At 34.8% G+C, this 16,991-nt stretch overlaps 2 protein-coding genes across 4 annotated transcripts; both read left to right on the top strand.

The window, feature by feature from the left end:
* The first annotated feature begins 71 nt into the window (after positions 1-71).
* Positions 72-5,050, top strand: LOC132031484 (RAP domain-containing protein, chloroplastic). Of its 2 annotated transcripts, XR_009408282.1 has the most exons (5): positions 72-2,123; positions 2,261-2,343; positions 3,340-3,521; positions 3,934-4,030; positions 4,143-5,050. XR_009408282.1 is itself a non-coding variant. In XM_059421469.1 (3 exons), the coding sequence occupies exons 1-3, from the start codon at positions 305-307 to the stop codon at positions 3,439-3,441; spliced, it is 2,004 nt and encodes a 667-aa protein (XP_059277452.1). In that variant the 5' UTR covers positions 72-304; the 3' UTR covers positions 3,442-3,604. The 2 variants fall into 2 exon arrangements, 1 of the variants encoding a protein (XP_059277452.1); XM_059421469.1 differs by lacking the exons at positions 3,934-4,030; positions 4,143-5,050 and having other exon boundaries at positions 3,340-3,604.
* LOC132031485 (uncharacterized) lies at positions 3,934-10,605 on the top strand. 2 transcript variants are annotated; one of them, XM_059421471.1, is made up of 3 exons: positions 3,934-4,030; positions 8,779-9,742; positions 10,222-10,605. In XM_059421471.1, exons 2-3 carry the CDS (start codon positions 8,789-8,791, stop codon positions 10,225-10,227), a joined length of 960 nt encoding a protein of 319 aa, XP_059277454.1. In that variant the 5' UTR covers positions 3,934-4,030; positions 8,779-8,788; the 3' UTR covers positions 10,228-10,605. The 2 variants fall into 2 exon arrangements, with proteins under 2 accessions (XP_059277454.1, XP_059277453.1); XM_059421470.1 differs by lacking the exon at positions 3,934-4,030 and adding an exon at positions 5,864-6,007 and having other exon boundaries at positions 10,222-10,604.
* Positions 10,606-16,991: the final 6,386 nt, after the last annotated feature.

Here is a 16,991-nt window from a genome sequence, read left to right as displayed (position 1 = left end):
CACCCGAAAATAAGGACATTCGTGCGAATTGCCCGAGAACAATACTTATTGGGCCCAAATTATGACCCGCCAACTTGAAATGACACCGTCTTAATGGATTATTTATCTTCTTTGGCCATCACCATTGAAGCAGCACCACTCTTCCATAGCTTCCAACTTCAAAGATTCTTGCTTTCTGTTTGGTAAAGAGTGTTTCATGCTTCTTTGTGATTTGTACAAGTTGGTTTGCACTTTTATTTGGTTTCCATTTGATTATTTGCTCTACAAATTTGATGGTTTGTGGTAATTTTGCATAACAATTATCATGGAAGCAACTGCTATTAACACATTCCCTAGTTTCCAGATACCTACTTCCAATATCACAATGAGAAATTACTTGCTTCTTGATCCTGCAAGGACTGCATTTTTAACTAGTAATCCAAAAATAAAGTTATTTTCCAAGTTTCATATACTATCCCCCAAAACTTATTGCTTAGGGACTAAAACTTTGGTTGAAAATCAAGAAGAAGAAGAAGATGATGATAGTGATAAAAATCGGGTCGATGAGGACCTCACCAATGTGGATTGGAAAGCAAAGTTCCTTGGAAAGATGGAGACATCTGGAGATGTTATTCCTGAGAAAAAGAAAAAGAAAATAAAATCAAGATTGCTTAAGGAGACTGAAACAATGGATTGGTGTATGAATGCTAGGAAAGTTGCTCTCAAGTCTATTGAAGCTAGGGGATTGACTCCTGTTATAAAGAATATGGTTAGTGGCAATAAAAAGACCAAAACAAAGAAGAAGAAAATTAAATCCAAGGTTGATAAGAAAAACTCAAATGAAGAAATTGATGTAGACGCGGAATTCGACTCTGATGATGAAGATTTGGATTTGGATGGTGAAGTTCCTATGGGCAATAGAAGTGACCTTAGGAGGAATGTAAGCATTTTTGCTGATGGTATGTTTGAGGAACAGAAAGCTAAAACCATGGAAACATTTGTCCAACGGTTATCTGAGTTTGCAGGACCATCGGATCGTAAGAAAGAGATTAGCTTGAATAAAGCGATTGTTGAAGCAATGACAGCTGAAGAAGTGTTAGAAGTTACTGCTGAGACTGTGTCAGCCGTTGCGAAAGGGCTCAGCCCTTCGCCTCTTTCTCCATTTAATATAGCCACGTCGTTGCATAGGATAGCGAAGAACATGGAGAAAGTGTCAATGACTAGGAGTAGACGGTTGGCGTTTGCTCGCCAAAGAGAGATGTGTATGCTTGTAAGCATTGCTATGACTGCTTTGCCTGAGTGCTCAGCCCAAGGTGTTTCAAATATCGCGTGGGCACTGTCGAAGATTGGTGGCGAGCTTCTTTATTTGACAGAAATGGACAGAGTGGCAGAAGTAGTGTCAACTATGGTTGATGAGTTCAATTCACAAAATGTTGCTAATATAGCTGGGGCGTTTGCGTCAATGCAGCATTCTGCTCCAGAACTATTTTCGGGGTTAGCAAGGAGGGCCTCAGACATAATTCATACTTTTCAGCCTCAAGAGATTGCTCAAGTCTTGTGGGCTTTTGCTTCTCTCTATGAGCAAGCTGGTCCCATGCTTGATGCACTTGATAATGTTTTTAGTGACGCTAATCAATTCAAATGTAGCTTGAGTAAAGAAAGAACACCAGATGTTGATTCTGGAGAAATTAACAATCCCGTGCTAGTTTTTAACAGGGATCAGCTAGGTAACATAGCATGGTCTTATGCTGTTCTTGGGCAGATGAATCGAGCTTTCTTTGCCAATGTATGGAACACTCTCAGCTATTTTGAGGAGCAACGGATATCTGAACAGTATAGAGAAGATATCATGTTTGCTTCCCAAGTTCATCTTGTGAACCAATGTCTCAAGCTAGAGTACTCACATCTTGACTTATCCCTAAAAGGAGAACTGGAGGAAAAAATTTCCAGTGCTGGAAGGACAAAACGGTTTAATCAGAAGGTTACTTCCTCATTTCAGAAGGAGGTTGCTCGCCTTCTTGTCAGCACTGGGTTAGATTGGGTAAAAGAATATGCGGTGGATGGTTATACTCTGGACGCAGCGGTCATTGACAAAAGAGTTGCTCTTGAGATAGACGGCCCTACTCATTTCTCAAGGAACTCAGGTGTTTATAGCTTCTTATTAATTCTTTATCATCTGTAGACATGTTAGTATCATGATTTTCATTATTATCTGTCTCCCAAAATATTAAAATGTAGTAACATTTTCTCAAAAGCTAATGACATTGTTACCTCCTTGCAGGATCGCCCTTGGGACATACAATGCTAAAACGGAGATCTATCGCTGCTGCTAGTTGGAAGCTCATATCTGTCCCTCATCAGGAAGTGAGTTTTGACATATTTCCAGTTTTGATCAGTTATATCTGAGTGGAGGTTATCGGCATTCTTATCTTAGTATCTTAGTTAATCTGAATGAGAGACATTTTTTGTGAACTACTTCTTGCCTTCTGGTTCCTACCCCAAAAAAGGGAGAAAACTAGTGGTGACGTGGGAAGTACTGAAGGATTTCCACCCAAGTCCCAACATTAGGTTCACTTACTCCCCTGGATTAAATGATTTCCACCGTCATTCATCACTTACTTAATGAGCAACTAAATGTCACAGAAAAAATAGACAGGCAGATTGATAGGCGTGATACAAACAAAGCTTGTAGGAAGCAAGGGTCTGGGTTTAGCATTATACTTCACCCCTGTCTTAGAAAAATGAGAAAACCAAGTGATACTGTAATAGCAAGCCTCCATGTCAATTCCCCCATTTATACATCAGACAAACAGCCTTTAGAGTCAATTGGGGTGACCCCAGTTTGCTGATGTGTATGTTTAGGACGTCTTATCTATTTTGAAGGGTGAGTAAGTATTGACTTCCTATGAACCATTACCGAAAGATCCATTTGCTAAGTGCCAGACAATGTGAGAAGTTGCATGTGACCCCATGACAAGTTGCTCCCCAGAAGTTTGGGTTGTTATGACAAACTTTAAGGGATAAAAAATTTCACAGCTATCTTTTTGCAGGGAGAGGAAATAAGTTATTAAAATCATTCTCTTCTTGTGAGAGCTGTTCGATTTATGCATAGTTCCCTTGGTGTTTATTATGATAGAACGGCACTTCAATTAAACGAGGAAAACTATTCAGAGCAGCTTCAATTGTTAGATGATTGTCTGATGTTGTATTTACCTTCTTCCACACATATTAACAATTTGTGAACATAGTTCAGGTCTCATTCTCAAGTATGCAAATCTTTTTGCATTTCTTTTTGAGCATAGACATAAAAAAGAGAAATCGCAATTTGACTAAGTGGTCCTTGTTGATTGTAACCTGCAGTGGGAAGAGCTCAGAGGAGGGTTTGAGCAGTTAGAGTATCTCCGCGGCATTATCAAAGATCATTCCGATGAAGGGAGCTTCATTGTGGAAGATGGTCATTGAAGTATAGAATAGGAAAACCAGTAGCTGTATCTTATTGTGCTTCAGTCATTCCTTCTTCATTCCTCTGTCATATAGCACATGTATACTTCTCTTACTTTTCAAAGTGAAATGTCTTCAGAATTTTGGATTCTATACTAATGTGAATTACTTTAAATTTTGATAAGTAATAGTGTAAACCACCTATATGAATGAACTTGTTTGGGACTGAGGCGTAGTAGTTGTTATAATAGTGTAAACCACCTAGAGGGTTCAAATAGCCGTATTCAACTAGTTTAGAATTGAGGTGTAGTTGATTGATTGAATAATTTAAACCACAAATCATATAATGAGATATATCAGCAACATTTCTTATCAATATTTTAAGTTTGAGACTCAGGTCTTACCAATAACCTCAGTAAGTGTTAAAAGCTAACAGAAGAATATTTTTCTATAGTAAACTGCTGTCTGCAAAAGTTATGTTAGTTCCTACTCTTTCCATCTCTTTTTATATAGGCTGAGATGCAACTCCCAACAAAAGCTGGGTGCTCTTTGTTCAATAACACAGTGAAGACATAGCCAGATTGATGAAGTTCAGCAATAAGTAAATCATGTGAGTGCTCCCTTCCTCCATCATTTAGACGATAAAATTTACTTGTTGGATGGATAAATTAGGCCTCTGTTGTTTTCTCCAATTTTCTTATTTTTCTCTTACCCATGGACAGCTTACCTTCGGTGGAGGACAAGTGCGACTGAAATTAGATTGACGTAGTAAACCTGTTTATTTTTCTTATGTCCTGCATCAACGCAACAAATATTCTTTCTCTGTTGGGGTGACGATATTCCTATTGTGATTTGTGAAGTCCTGTTGGTTAGGTAGTACTGAGTCACGTGTACTTAATGATAGAGATTTACGAGCTTCCTACTAAATATCAACCCTTGATGTTGTTGAGATTTCTTTAATGTTTTATGGAGTTGTATGCTTGTAATAGAAGCGCTTGTACAGTACGAGACATGCAGATGCTAGACGGGACTAAACTTTGTATAAAGTACATACATCATACTGCGCTAACAAAATACACGCAACCTTTTATTGTAGATTCAAAATACATGCTGCTGATATTTCAAGTGGTTCTGCAGCTACTGGCTTTTTATGCAGGTTTCTTTCTTGCTGTGCAGTTGTTCCTGTGTTCTGAGACAATCTGGCTAAATCTATATGCAACTCACTAATTTCCTTAAGGGGTAAAAGCGAAGGCCAATTTAGGGCCTTTCCAAGGTAACCGGTTAGGTTGACTTAGGAAAGGCCACTCCCAAAGGATTGACCACTATTCATTCAAAAATATAATAAGCCGGAGAACTGTTGTTCAGTGGAGTGCAGAGGTTGTTCCCATCATTGAAGTTAGGGTGTGGAAGAGCTGTCGGCAGAATGAAAATGCAGTCTGCATATACTTTCTCAAAAAAAAAGAAAAAAGAAAAAAAAAGCAGTCTGCATATAACTCATGGGAAAATAATCTGGAAAATCTTGACAAAGAATTTAGTTTTGCTTCAGGGATTGAGACTGATGCTATAATGTAGTTTTTGTGTTTGTAAACTATTTTGTGCAAACTGAACTGCTAGGCTTTTTCCTTGGCCATTATCTGGGACTGATAGTTGGATCCGTTTTTTTTTCTGAATCTCTTAGGAGTTGGGTTTATGATTAGTCAATGAAAGGAAAAGAAGATAGCAAATGATAGTATTTGTTTGTTTTCATTTTTTTTTTTTTTTTTTTTTTGGTGAAAACTTACGGCAACATATCACTTAGTCCCTCCATCCCACAATAAGTGTCACTTTAGGAATTCAAGAAAAAATTTGACAAGTGTTTTCAATTATGTCCTTAGCATTAAAGAAGTAATCCTTTTTAATATTACTCAATTCTCAAAAAAACATAATAAATAGGGATAGGTTAGTAGACTCTACATCGTATTTATTGGTTTTGATTTTTGCTAAGAGGACACTTATTTTGGGGCGGAGGGAGTATTTGTGTTCTGCATCTTGAAAATTGATGAAACTTATAATTGGTTTTTTCTTTAAAACATACTACTTCTAATTTGGAATCTAGAGCTTGGGTGGCTATTGGATTGCATCGGTCGCATTGAGCAATAAAAAAAAAAGGGGGGCGCCGTGCGCACAACGTCACGAGTTAGCAAAGGCGGAGAAAGTGTAGATCCGGAATGTGATGTAATTATCTCTGATAATGCTAAAGCATTAGTTATTCTTTCGAGTTAACTCGTGACTTGTAGGTCACATTACTCCGAGGCTCCATTCCGTGCTTAGCAGAGAAAACTCAGAGTGTAAGGCTCGTTAATGGATAATAAACAAAACCAAGAATATATACTTTCATTAATTAAACATAAGATATGTACTCTAATAAAATGTGTGCTATTGCTAAAATAGACCACGCGACTAACTGAATAAAATGGGAGAAGACGTGTTGGGAAGTCCAAGAGCCTCGCACTCCCTCCCGTTTTCAGATCACCTTACTATGGCTTTCCATTTTCCCATCTCATTGTTCCTATTTCCAGAAATTCCAAATTTTATTTCTACTTATCAGGTAATTCTTCATTTTATTTGTTAATCGTGATCAAATTTCCACATTCTGTGCTTTCTATCTGTTCTTTTTCCTTCTTGGGATGAACTTTCAATCTTTTCATTTGTTGATGTTAAGCGTTTCCCTTCTGAGATGATGGCATTGATCAAATTCTCCTTTTTTCCCACTCAACCCAAAATTTTTGATTCCTCCCTCTGATTTAATTTGTTTGTCTTACTTTCAACGGAAAAGGACCTAAAACGCCCTCGAACTATGGGATTTGGTACAAAAATGTCTCCATTTACCTTTGCGCTATAAATGTCCCTGCGGTCAACCTATTTGGCCTAAATTGCCCTCATTTTTTACGGCAGGGATATATTTGGCCTAATAGATGGACAGAAGGCAATATTGTACCAAATCCCATAGTTCAGGGGCATTTTAGGCCCTTTTCCGAACAAATAATTAAATTTTTTGTTTATTATGTGGCACATTTTAATTGGTTAGTTTTAAAATTAACCTAAACTAATTATATCCCAACACCAAATTCAGATCCACCTAACCCGCCCCGATTTAAAATGGTGACTGTAGCAACATCCGTTCCCGCCGGTGAGCCACCATTAATCTCCACCGTCCTTTCCTCTATTGAAGCAGCCTAAAACCTCCATTAAAATCACCACCATAACACCGTTAATCCAAACGGCCAATCGAGCCACCATTAACTAGCCAATATTCTTGGCTGGTGGTTCTATGTAAACAAATAATCTAATCTGTTAAAAGAACGGTTATTAATTGAACTGCATGGATGGTTATCTCAGGCAATTATGAAGTGTAATATTTTTTAAAATGAATATTTCCGGATAATCATTTTTGCCACATGAACATTCCCATTAATTTCCCTTATACAGTTACTGGGTTTCAAGTGAAATTAAGAGTAATCAATTCCACCACATGAACATTCCCATTACTTTCCCTTATATGGTTACTGGGTTTCAAGTGAAATTCAGGGTTCCCTTATATAGTTATTGGGTTTCAAGTGAAATTAAGGGTAATTAAAACCACCACCATAACACTGTCAAGAATATTGGCTATTTAATGGTGGCTCGATGGGCCGTTTGGATGAGCGTTGTTACGGTGGTGGTTTTAATGGAGGTTTTGGGCTGTTTCAATAGAGGAAAGGACGGTGGAGATTAATGGTGGCCCACCGGCGGGGACAGATACTGCTACAATCACCATTTTTAGTCGGGGCGGGTTAGGTGGATCCGAATTTTGTGTTGGGATATAATTAGTTTAGGTTAATTTTAAAACTAAACAATTAAAACGTGCAACATAATAAATAAAAAATTTAATTATTTTTTCGAAAAAGGGCCTAAAATGCCCCTGAACTATGGGATTTGGTACAATATTGCCTTATTTCCATCTATTAGGCAGAAAATACCCCTGCCGTTAAAAATAAGGGCATTTTAGAGCGGAAAGGTAAACGGGGGGCTTTTTTGTACCAAATCCCATAGTTCAAGGGCATTTTAGGCCCTTTTCCGTACTTTCAATTGTAATCCGATTAAAAAGAATGCTTCTTTTCTTTTGTGGCAACTCGTTACTTCTAACTTTCCACATGGTATGTTTAAGACCACAAGATTAAAGGGCATTTGGGTACATTATACAAATATTTCATTTAAGACCACAACATTCAAAAGTCTTGTTTACTTTTAGAATTTCGTGTCAAGTCGAAACCAAACAAACAAGTTGAAACGGTGGGAGTATCAAATTAACTGTAATAGATCGTTTGGTAGGATGTATTAGAGAAAATAATAAATCTATTAGTTTTGGTATTATTAATCCCTTGTTTGATAGTGTTTTTCAACCTAATACATGTATTAGTTATACACCTTATTCGGTACTCCCTCCGTCCATTTTTACTTGTCCTGCATGGACTTGGTACACCCTTAAGGAGCCATAAATAGAATGAAAATTTTATTATATCACTCCTAATTAATATTAAGTCATCTCATGATTGAAATCAATCAAACATTCTTTAAAAGTTGTGCAGTCACTAACAATTCGTTGAAGTTTTCAAAACAGGTATGAAATGGTAAATTATCTCTTGATTTTTCAAACTGGACAAGTAAAATTTGACATCTGTTTTTAGTATAGAGGACAAGTAAAAATGGACGGAGGAAGTTCTATTCTTATACAACAACACAAGAGTTATTAATACATGGATAAGAATGGTTAAAGACAAAACTGCTCTTAATACACCAAATCAAACCGTGGATAATAAGTAATCCAGTATATTACTAATAAACCCTATACAATACTGTTCTTATACAGTCTACCAAATGACTCCTAAGTGTTGAGATATGTATGATTATTTTCAACGTTCAAATATCTTATGCTGCTGTAAAAACGTTGTCTATATATGTTCAACTGTGCCTTTGGAGGATGTTAAACTGTTCGATTAATCTTTATTTAAATTTACACTCTAATTTTTAGTTTTTTGGCTTCTATATATTCATCTGTTTATTGCTAGTTGCTAGTGAACTCAGGGGCGGAGTCAAGTGGTGTCCAGGGTGTTCACTCGAACCCTCTTTGGCAAAAAATTGCCATGTATACACGAGGTTAAAATTATTTTTTACGTATAAATAGTAGATGTTGAACCTCCTTGGCTTCCTCGTTTTTTACTCTTTTATATTTTTGAACCCCTTTAGTGAAAATCATGACTCCGCCACTGAGTGAACTTGCATTTTCAAAATAATCGATCAATCTGCTATCTAACTCGTTGGACATCAATTTTTGCTCAGCTTCTAAGCAATGTCATCGTCAGAGAAACCGGAAAAGGTTGGAAGGTCTTTCCGGAACAAAGACAAGGAGGATAAAGAAGATGAAGAAAAGGATGGTGGATTTGTTGAGAAAGTTAAGGACTTCATCGAAGATGTTGGTGAAAAAATCGAGAAAAAAGTAGGATTTGGGAAACCGACAGCAGATGTTACTGCAGTTCACTTCCCTCATATCAATCTTAAAAAGGCTGAAATAGTAGCAGATGTGCTAGTGAAGAACCCAAACCCCATTCCAATCCCTCTCATCGACATAAATTACTTGATCGAGAGTGATGGAAGGAAACTGGTTTCTGGATTGATCCCTGATGCTGGAACAATCCATGCACACGGTTCAGAAACTGTCAAAATACCCGTTAATTTGGTTTATGATGACATAAAAAGCACGTATCGTGATATAAAGCCTGGAAGCATCATTCCCTATAGGATCAAGGTAGACCTCATTGTTGATGTACCTGTTTTTGGTAGGCTAACTTTGCCTCTTGAGAAAAAGGGCGAGATTCCTGTACCTCACAAGCCGGATATTGATCTTGAGAAGATCCATCTTAAGAAATTCTCTTCCGAAGAAACGGTTGCTGTTCTTAAATTGAAGTTAGAAAACAAGAATGACTTTGACCTAGCGCTTAATGGACTTGATTATGATGTTTGGCTATCCGATGTCAACATTGGTGGTGCCGAGCTCGAGAAATCTGCTAAGATTGGAAAAAATGGAATCAGCTACATGGATCTTCCTATAACGTTCAGGCCGAAGGATTTTGGTTCTGCTCTTTGGGACATGCTCAGAGGGAGAGGTACTGGCTACACCATGAAAGGTCATATTAATGTGGACACGCCATTTGGAGCAATGAAGTTACCTATCAACAAGGAGGATGGCACAACCTGTCTCAAGAAGAAAAAAGAAGACGGGGGATCAGATGATGATGAAGATGAGGTTTGTCATTTTTTTCAGCTTTAGAAACTTCGCGTCACCTTTCGTTTAATTCATTTATATGAATATTTCTATTTTACTTGTTGATTTACATGCGTATATAATTCTCTCCTGACTGAGTAAACAATCTGTTGGAAGAAACATGAATAACAAATGTCTTCGGATATGTGTTTATCTTTACATGTGAAAGAAGGGTGTGTAGTCTAAAGAAACATGAAATACAATTCTTTTCTATCCTTCAAACACTGTATCTTACAGTCATATCAAGTCACCGATGTGGGGCTCATAATGTGTGTAACGACTCCTCTTTGCATTGGGAATGCATTTTTTAATTATCATTGTGTTTTATTTTACATTCAACCAATATATTTGTTGCTTCAATAACAATCTGCACCACCTCAGTATATTCTTGATAGCTTCCAATTCTTCACTACATGGCAGTATTAATTGGAGTTACTTAAGCATTTGCTTTGTATTTACAGGATTAATTGGAGTTGGGGATCACCTTTGCAAGAGGAACACTAAGGCCATCAACATTTGCCGGTCCCAAAGTAACTGTCACAAAGGCGTGCGTGTGATATTTGTCTACCTAGAAAGAGGCTTGGAATTATTTCAACTGATATTTTGCAAAGGGACTAGTTGGTTCATGAGTCATTCATCTCATCTGCTGACATAACCATTCTGAATTCTCCATGACTTCATTCTTATCTTTTGTCATATGACAAATCTGTACTAGTATGATAAAAATAAGAACCAGAAGATAAATACATCATCTCTTTCTGAAAGGAAAGTTGCCTGGGTGTCTTGCTGGAGCCTAATTAACCTACCTGTGTGTTTGATTACATAATGTTTTTTCTCTAACATGGACTTTCTATGCAAATTAGTTTCTTGGGTATACTTCGAGGTAGTGACGGATCCAGAATTTTCACTAAGGGGGTTCGAAAAATAAAAATGTAGCGCCTTGAAATTGAACTTGGAACCTCAAGGTAAATTTTGAATCACCTTAACCACTGAGCCAACCTCTAGTCTTGTGTTCAAGGTATTCAAAATCTATATATGTACATAAAAAATAAAAAAATTACCTTATGTATACAATGTAATTTTTTGCCGAAGAGGTCGGGTGAACACCCTCAACCCCTCCTAGATCCGCCCTTGCTTTAAGGGTTCCTGACGCCCTGAGTCAAATCGGACTGAAAATACCTTTTTTCATTTATAAGTAAGGTGGCATCTCAATAGTGTCGCTTGCCCGTCAACTTAGTAACATGAGTCGTTATGGAATAGCCTTTAGTAGGCTTTCTCGTTCAGAAGGACCTTCTAGCCCGTAGACTTTATAGCGGACCTAACTTGCTAACGTACAATTAGGATATTTTATGTATATAGTTGTGTTCGCCTACACTTTGGAACTTGGTGCCCCTATTAGAGTAAGGCATGCTCTAAAAATTAGATTCACTCGTTGTTGTCTTTAGCTAACCTATTCTAGACAGTCAAGTGATTAGCCTATCTCGCACTACATTCGAACCTTTGATAAACTCATTATTGGTTTCTGTCTCATGAGATCCCTTCTTCTCACTATATTCATTCTCAGTTTTCCTTCTGCAATTAAAAATTTTCATAATTTAATTTTATCAAAATAATTTCTCATACTTTTCAACACCTCATCACTTACACTTATAAAATATAATACAAATAGAACTAAGAATATCTTAAAGGTCAAGATGATCATAGATATAGAACAGTTAAGGCATAGCAAAAAATAAATAAATTAAGATCTAAACTACTGCATCAACAAAATAAAATTAAAATGACTATATAAGAAGAAGATTAAAACAAATATATTTTGTTACATCTCAATAAATAATTCGATAGTTAAAGAATCCGGTTTGTGACTATAGAATAAAATGACTATATTTGACTGCATCAGGATCAAGCACACGAATCTGCTTTGTCATATGATCACACTTAGGCCACTCATGTAATCCACAATTCAGAATTACGAATAATCATTTTGTTAGTATTAAAAAAAGATTGTGTTTGGCCATTTTATTTTCAGAAGTGTTTTTGGCATCCCCAAAGTTTGGCCAAATAAAGCCACAAGTCTAATAAAAAGTCAACATTAAAAAGAATGGAACGGACAAAAATATTAAGTGACAAGCTAATATAAAGTCAGTTTGACAATATAATTATTAATGGTATTAAGAAGTGAAACATGCAATAAAAAAATAGGGAACGAACAAAATTATTGAACTACTGTATGATATGTTTATTTTCTTCAAACAAAAAAAATATTTTGTTAAGATATTATGATTGAATGTACCCTAAAATTAGAACAAATAATATGATCTCAGTTGACAAGTAATATCCAGCAGTATGCATAATTTAATGTGGTTGTTAAGCGGTCTTTAATAATAAAAGTTTATTCATCCTCGGTGTTTACCTTAAATCATACTAATTTACATTTGTTAATTTATAAATTAAGGAGAAAATGTGTAATTAATTAGTATTTTGATGATCACAATGTATATATATAAAGACATATGACAAGTTTTTATTAGTTTGATATAAACAACAATGTGGTTAAGTTTTTACTATTTACTTTTTATATTATTTTTACATTACAATTTTAATTTTATTATGATAATTAGGTTAATTTTCTCAAACAAACAAGATAACAATTATAAATAATTAACTCTTTTAATATCGACCGCGTATCGCACGGGTAAGTATACTAGTATCATATATAAAAAGAAAGATTAAAACAAATATATTTTGTTACATCTCAATAAATAATTCGATAGTTAAAGAATCTGGTTTGTGACTATAGAATAAAATGACTATATTTGACTGCACCCTGATCAAGCATATGAACCTGCTTTGTCATATGATCACACTTAGGCCACTCATGTAATCGACAATTCAGAACTACGAATATTCAGAAGTAATGATCCTTCATAAAAATACATTGCCATCATCTCCTTTGCTTGTAGTTCAACAATTCAAATAGTACATGAAGATATTTCTTAGCGTCAGTTTTCCTATAATAAAGTACCAAAATAACAACACCACGAGAAGAAAAAAAGGTCAAAATGTAAAATTAAGCTTTAAAAAATTGTACAAGTAAGTGCATTCACCTAGGCGGTGACCCAATTATGTTCGATTCTGCGGGCTCTGAGCCAATTGAATGACTTGTGATGTTTCTTGGTCAACTTCTTGGCTAAACTCGACGAATTGGGTAGTGTAAGGCCCCAGAAAATTTCATGTAACTTTAATTAGACGACGTGAAACAAATAGCTAGAAATACACTAGTTACCTCGACTGTCATTTCTCCAATTCATTGAGTTTAGCCAAGAAGTTGAATAGTAAGGCGTCACAAGTCATCCAATTGGCTCGGAGCCTGCAGAATCGTACATAATTGGGTCACCACCTAGCTAAATGCACTTGTATAATTTTCTTAAAGCTTAATTATCATTTTAAAGAAATATTTTGAATAGAGGGTAATCTAGATTAATATACACAGTTTCTAGAAGGGAAAACAAAGTAATATTAAATTTCAGAATGTGCTTTACATACTGTAATGTAGAATACGAGTGATTCTACAAGATATCATATCAATAGTCATAAGGTACCAGATTGCAGTTCTTGTTATTTGGTCAGTTTGGTAGAATTTATGGTAAACAAAGATGGTCTGAACAGTCTGAACCTAAAGTAGTCAGAGAAGTAAATGTACAAAATACAATGTGGGTTAGATACATAGAACTGTAAAATTACAAGGAAATAAAAAAGAACACGTGAATATTCACTCAAAAAATGGTTAAGTTAATGATATTGCAGTCCCAATTTCAATTAGTATTAGTGTACGTTACGTTGATTATTGAATTTTCAGTTTTCTGCCTAATTTGATTCATTTTCTTTAATTGAACGTCACAGTCTTTAATGGGTGTTCATGCATTTTTATGTACATCAGCACATGCACCCACCACCCACCTCTTTATTATTCTTACGTAATTAAGGTCACATTCAGCGACATAATTAACTATTATTATTCCTTGGATTAGTCTTTCTTTTTTGGTAAAACTTGTCAACTTTGCCTTGGATTAGTCTTTCCTTTTTGGTAAAAGTTGCTTAACACTTGCTCTATTTTTAATCAATTCCTCGAAGATTCGACGTCAATATTCTTTTTTCCCCTTTTTTCGCATGTGAAAAAACTGTGGTCAGGAATGGTAAATCTTCCCAACTTTAGATGCATAGCACAATTAAAGTCTTAATTTAATCATCTGAAAATAAGATGGATTATTCTAATATCTAGACAGCAAAATTCTGATTTCAAAAAAAAAAGAAAAAAAAAAAAGAAAATCTATTTACATAAAACATGTAAAATGAAAAATACTTCTAAATTTTGATTCATTACTTAATTTCTTTACGTGTGCTCCTTCCGGTCCAAAATAATTGATGTTCTAGGCTTGGTCAGGTTAATTAAGGAATTCACTTACTCCTAAAAACTAAATCAAGTTTTGACTAAACTACCCTTAATTATGATTTTCTTTTATTTTTAGGTTGGCATATACAGGGGTGGATTTAGAGGGTGCCGAGGGTGTTCACCCGAACATCCTCGGCAAAAAATTACAGTGTATATATAGGGTAGATTTTCTGTCTTTATGTACATATATTAACTTTTGAATACCCTGAACAGATACAAAAGGTTAGCTCAAGCGTTTCAAGTTGTTCAAAATTGTTTCTAGTGTATGTTCGATTTCCATCGACAACATTATTTTTTATATTTAGCTTTTATTGTTTTTTTGAATCCGCTGAATGAAAATCTTGCATCCGCCACGGGGCATATATAATCGTCATAGGGATAAGGACTATGTCAAGGCCAAATTTGAGAAAAACAATAAACAATTAAAGACTTTCTTGATTGTGTGAAACATTAATTATTTTGGATCAACTTTTAAAGGTTAAAATATCAATTATTTTGAACTGGAGGGTGTATTAGTTATCTTGAAGCGGAAAGACGGCCAAAAAAAAAAAATCTCTTTTACTTTGAATGAATTTTCCTTTAGTTACAAATTATGTTACGTAAAAGCATCAAGATAAGGGCCTTCTGGTTTATTTGTTACTTTTTCTATTAATTCTGATGTACTTGTAGGCAGTGGAAGAGCCATAATTTTCATTAAGAGCCTGTTTGGAAAGTCACTCATGTAATTGGAATTGAGTGTAGTTACACAGTTTGACATATTTGTCAGGTCAAGTAATTACATGATCAACATGTAATTGGGTGTAAGCGAGAGGTAGTAATTACACTCTTTAATTCTCGAGGGTGGGTTGAGAATTGAGTGTAATTACAAGGCCACTTCTTAATTTCTTTCCTTTTTGTTTTTATTTTAATTTCTTTTATTCTTAATTTATTTTTTATTTCTATTTTTTTACTTTTTAAATTATTTTATTTTTAAAAATATATTTTTCTATTTACATTATTTATCGTTCATTTTCTTCTTCCCATTTTCCAACCTTTACTTCTTGTGATTCCATGCAATTGCTCGTTTTTTTTTAAAATTTCTTATTTATTAATCTTACTTCTTCATTTAGTTTAACACATTTATCATTCTAGTTTTTGAAACTACACCTCCTACAATCAGAAAGAATGAGTCATTAACAACTTGGCATATAGCAAGTGAGGACATTAAAGCAGAATTTCATTGTTGAAATGCTTTTATAGACTTGTGTTTTCTTTTTCTTTTGGTTTATATTTATTTAAGTTATGTTGGAACTTATTTTAAGTGATGTTGGAATTTGACACAATATGTTAAAAAAAATAGATTTTGAATTTATGTTATATTTTCGGTTTTAACTTATTTATTTTAGTATTATTGACTTGTTATTTCACATTACATGTTCTTTTGTCAATTAGAATTGATAAATTATTTTGTCAAACATTTGAATAATGTTATAACATTATTTTTATAAATATTAATCTTTTTCTCAAACATGTCGTCCATGATTCTTACAAAATGTATGCTTTTAATTTTTATAATTAATTCAATAAAAATATTATTAATTTGAGAAATAAATATCAATTATTTTTTACAATATTAGTAACAATATATGATTATTAATTAATATACTTTTAAGAAACAATATGTATCTTAAATACCTTATTTAATAAGGTACATAGTTATTAGATACCTAACTTTTAATTTTTGGTAATTAATTTTTTTTTTTCAAAATTTAATCAAATTGTGTAATTGAAACTGAAGATCCTTGTAATTAAGTCGTTAGTAATTATATTATGACAAACAAATAGGTCTTTGTAATTACTATACTGCGTAATTGCTAACCTAGTAATCACACCAATTCCAATTACCAGGTGGCTTTCCAAACAGACCCGAAGGAAATTTACAAAGTGAAAAAGTCAAGGGATACAACATATATATATATATATATATAAAGATTGACCTATCTACAAAATGTTATTTTCTATTGAAGGAGTGTCAATTGACTCCTGTTGGACAAGTGTAGTGCAAGGCCCCAGAAAATGCATGTTAAGTATTATGTCCTCGCTCAGACTCTGGGTTGGCCATAGGGATGATCAAAAGTTTCAAAGGTGTATTGGCCATAGGGATGTTCAAAAGTTTCAATGGTGTATAACACCTAAATATTATGTTTGGATGGTACGTAATTACTCAACCCCTCTTTTTGAGCAATAATGTTCTAATCGTAAATCAACACTTGCAGAAGCAGCCCCTGTGGAGGGTCGTAAAAGCAGCACCTAGGACTGCAAAAATGAAGAAACGTTCGCAAATGCAAGACGTCGACTATGGCTTGGGTACGCAAATGTGATGATCCATCGCAATTGAGAGCAGAGTACCTGCAATTGTGATGATACAACAGATAAATAAATAGTAGATTTTTGAGACAATAGCCATTTTTGGCGAATTGTGGAAAAATAGCTCTCGAATTAGGATCTGAATTGTTGGAGTTTCGACTTGAGATTTCAGGTATGAATTTTTCATCCATGTATTGAGATTATACTTGATTTTTTATAGAATTCGGACCATGAAAATGTGTGATTCAAGAGACTTAAAATTGGGGAGTTTGACTTAAATATACCGAACTCAGTTGGTTGAGCATGAGACTTTCATAATAGAGATCTCAGGTTCGAAACCCTCTGTCTATGACAGCAGGGAATTCGCCTTTTGGATCGAGCTCGTCGCAGGGGGCTTGCCTAGTGCGGGTTATCTCTTCTGTGTGGTTTGCG

The sequence above is a fragment of the Lycium ferocissimum genome, chromosome 9, assembly GCF_029784015.1.
Source record: "Lycium ferocissimum isolate CSIRO_LF1 chromosome 9, AGI_CSIRO_Lferr_CH_V1, whole genome shotgun sequence".
NCBI classification, from domain to species: Eukaryota; Viridiplantae; Streptophyta; class Magnoliopsida; order Solanales; family Solanaceae; genus Lycium; species Lycium ferocissimum.
The sequence above is the reverse complement of the archived record's forward strand: the minus strand, read 5'-3'. Positions and strand labels throughout refer to the sequence as shown.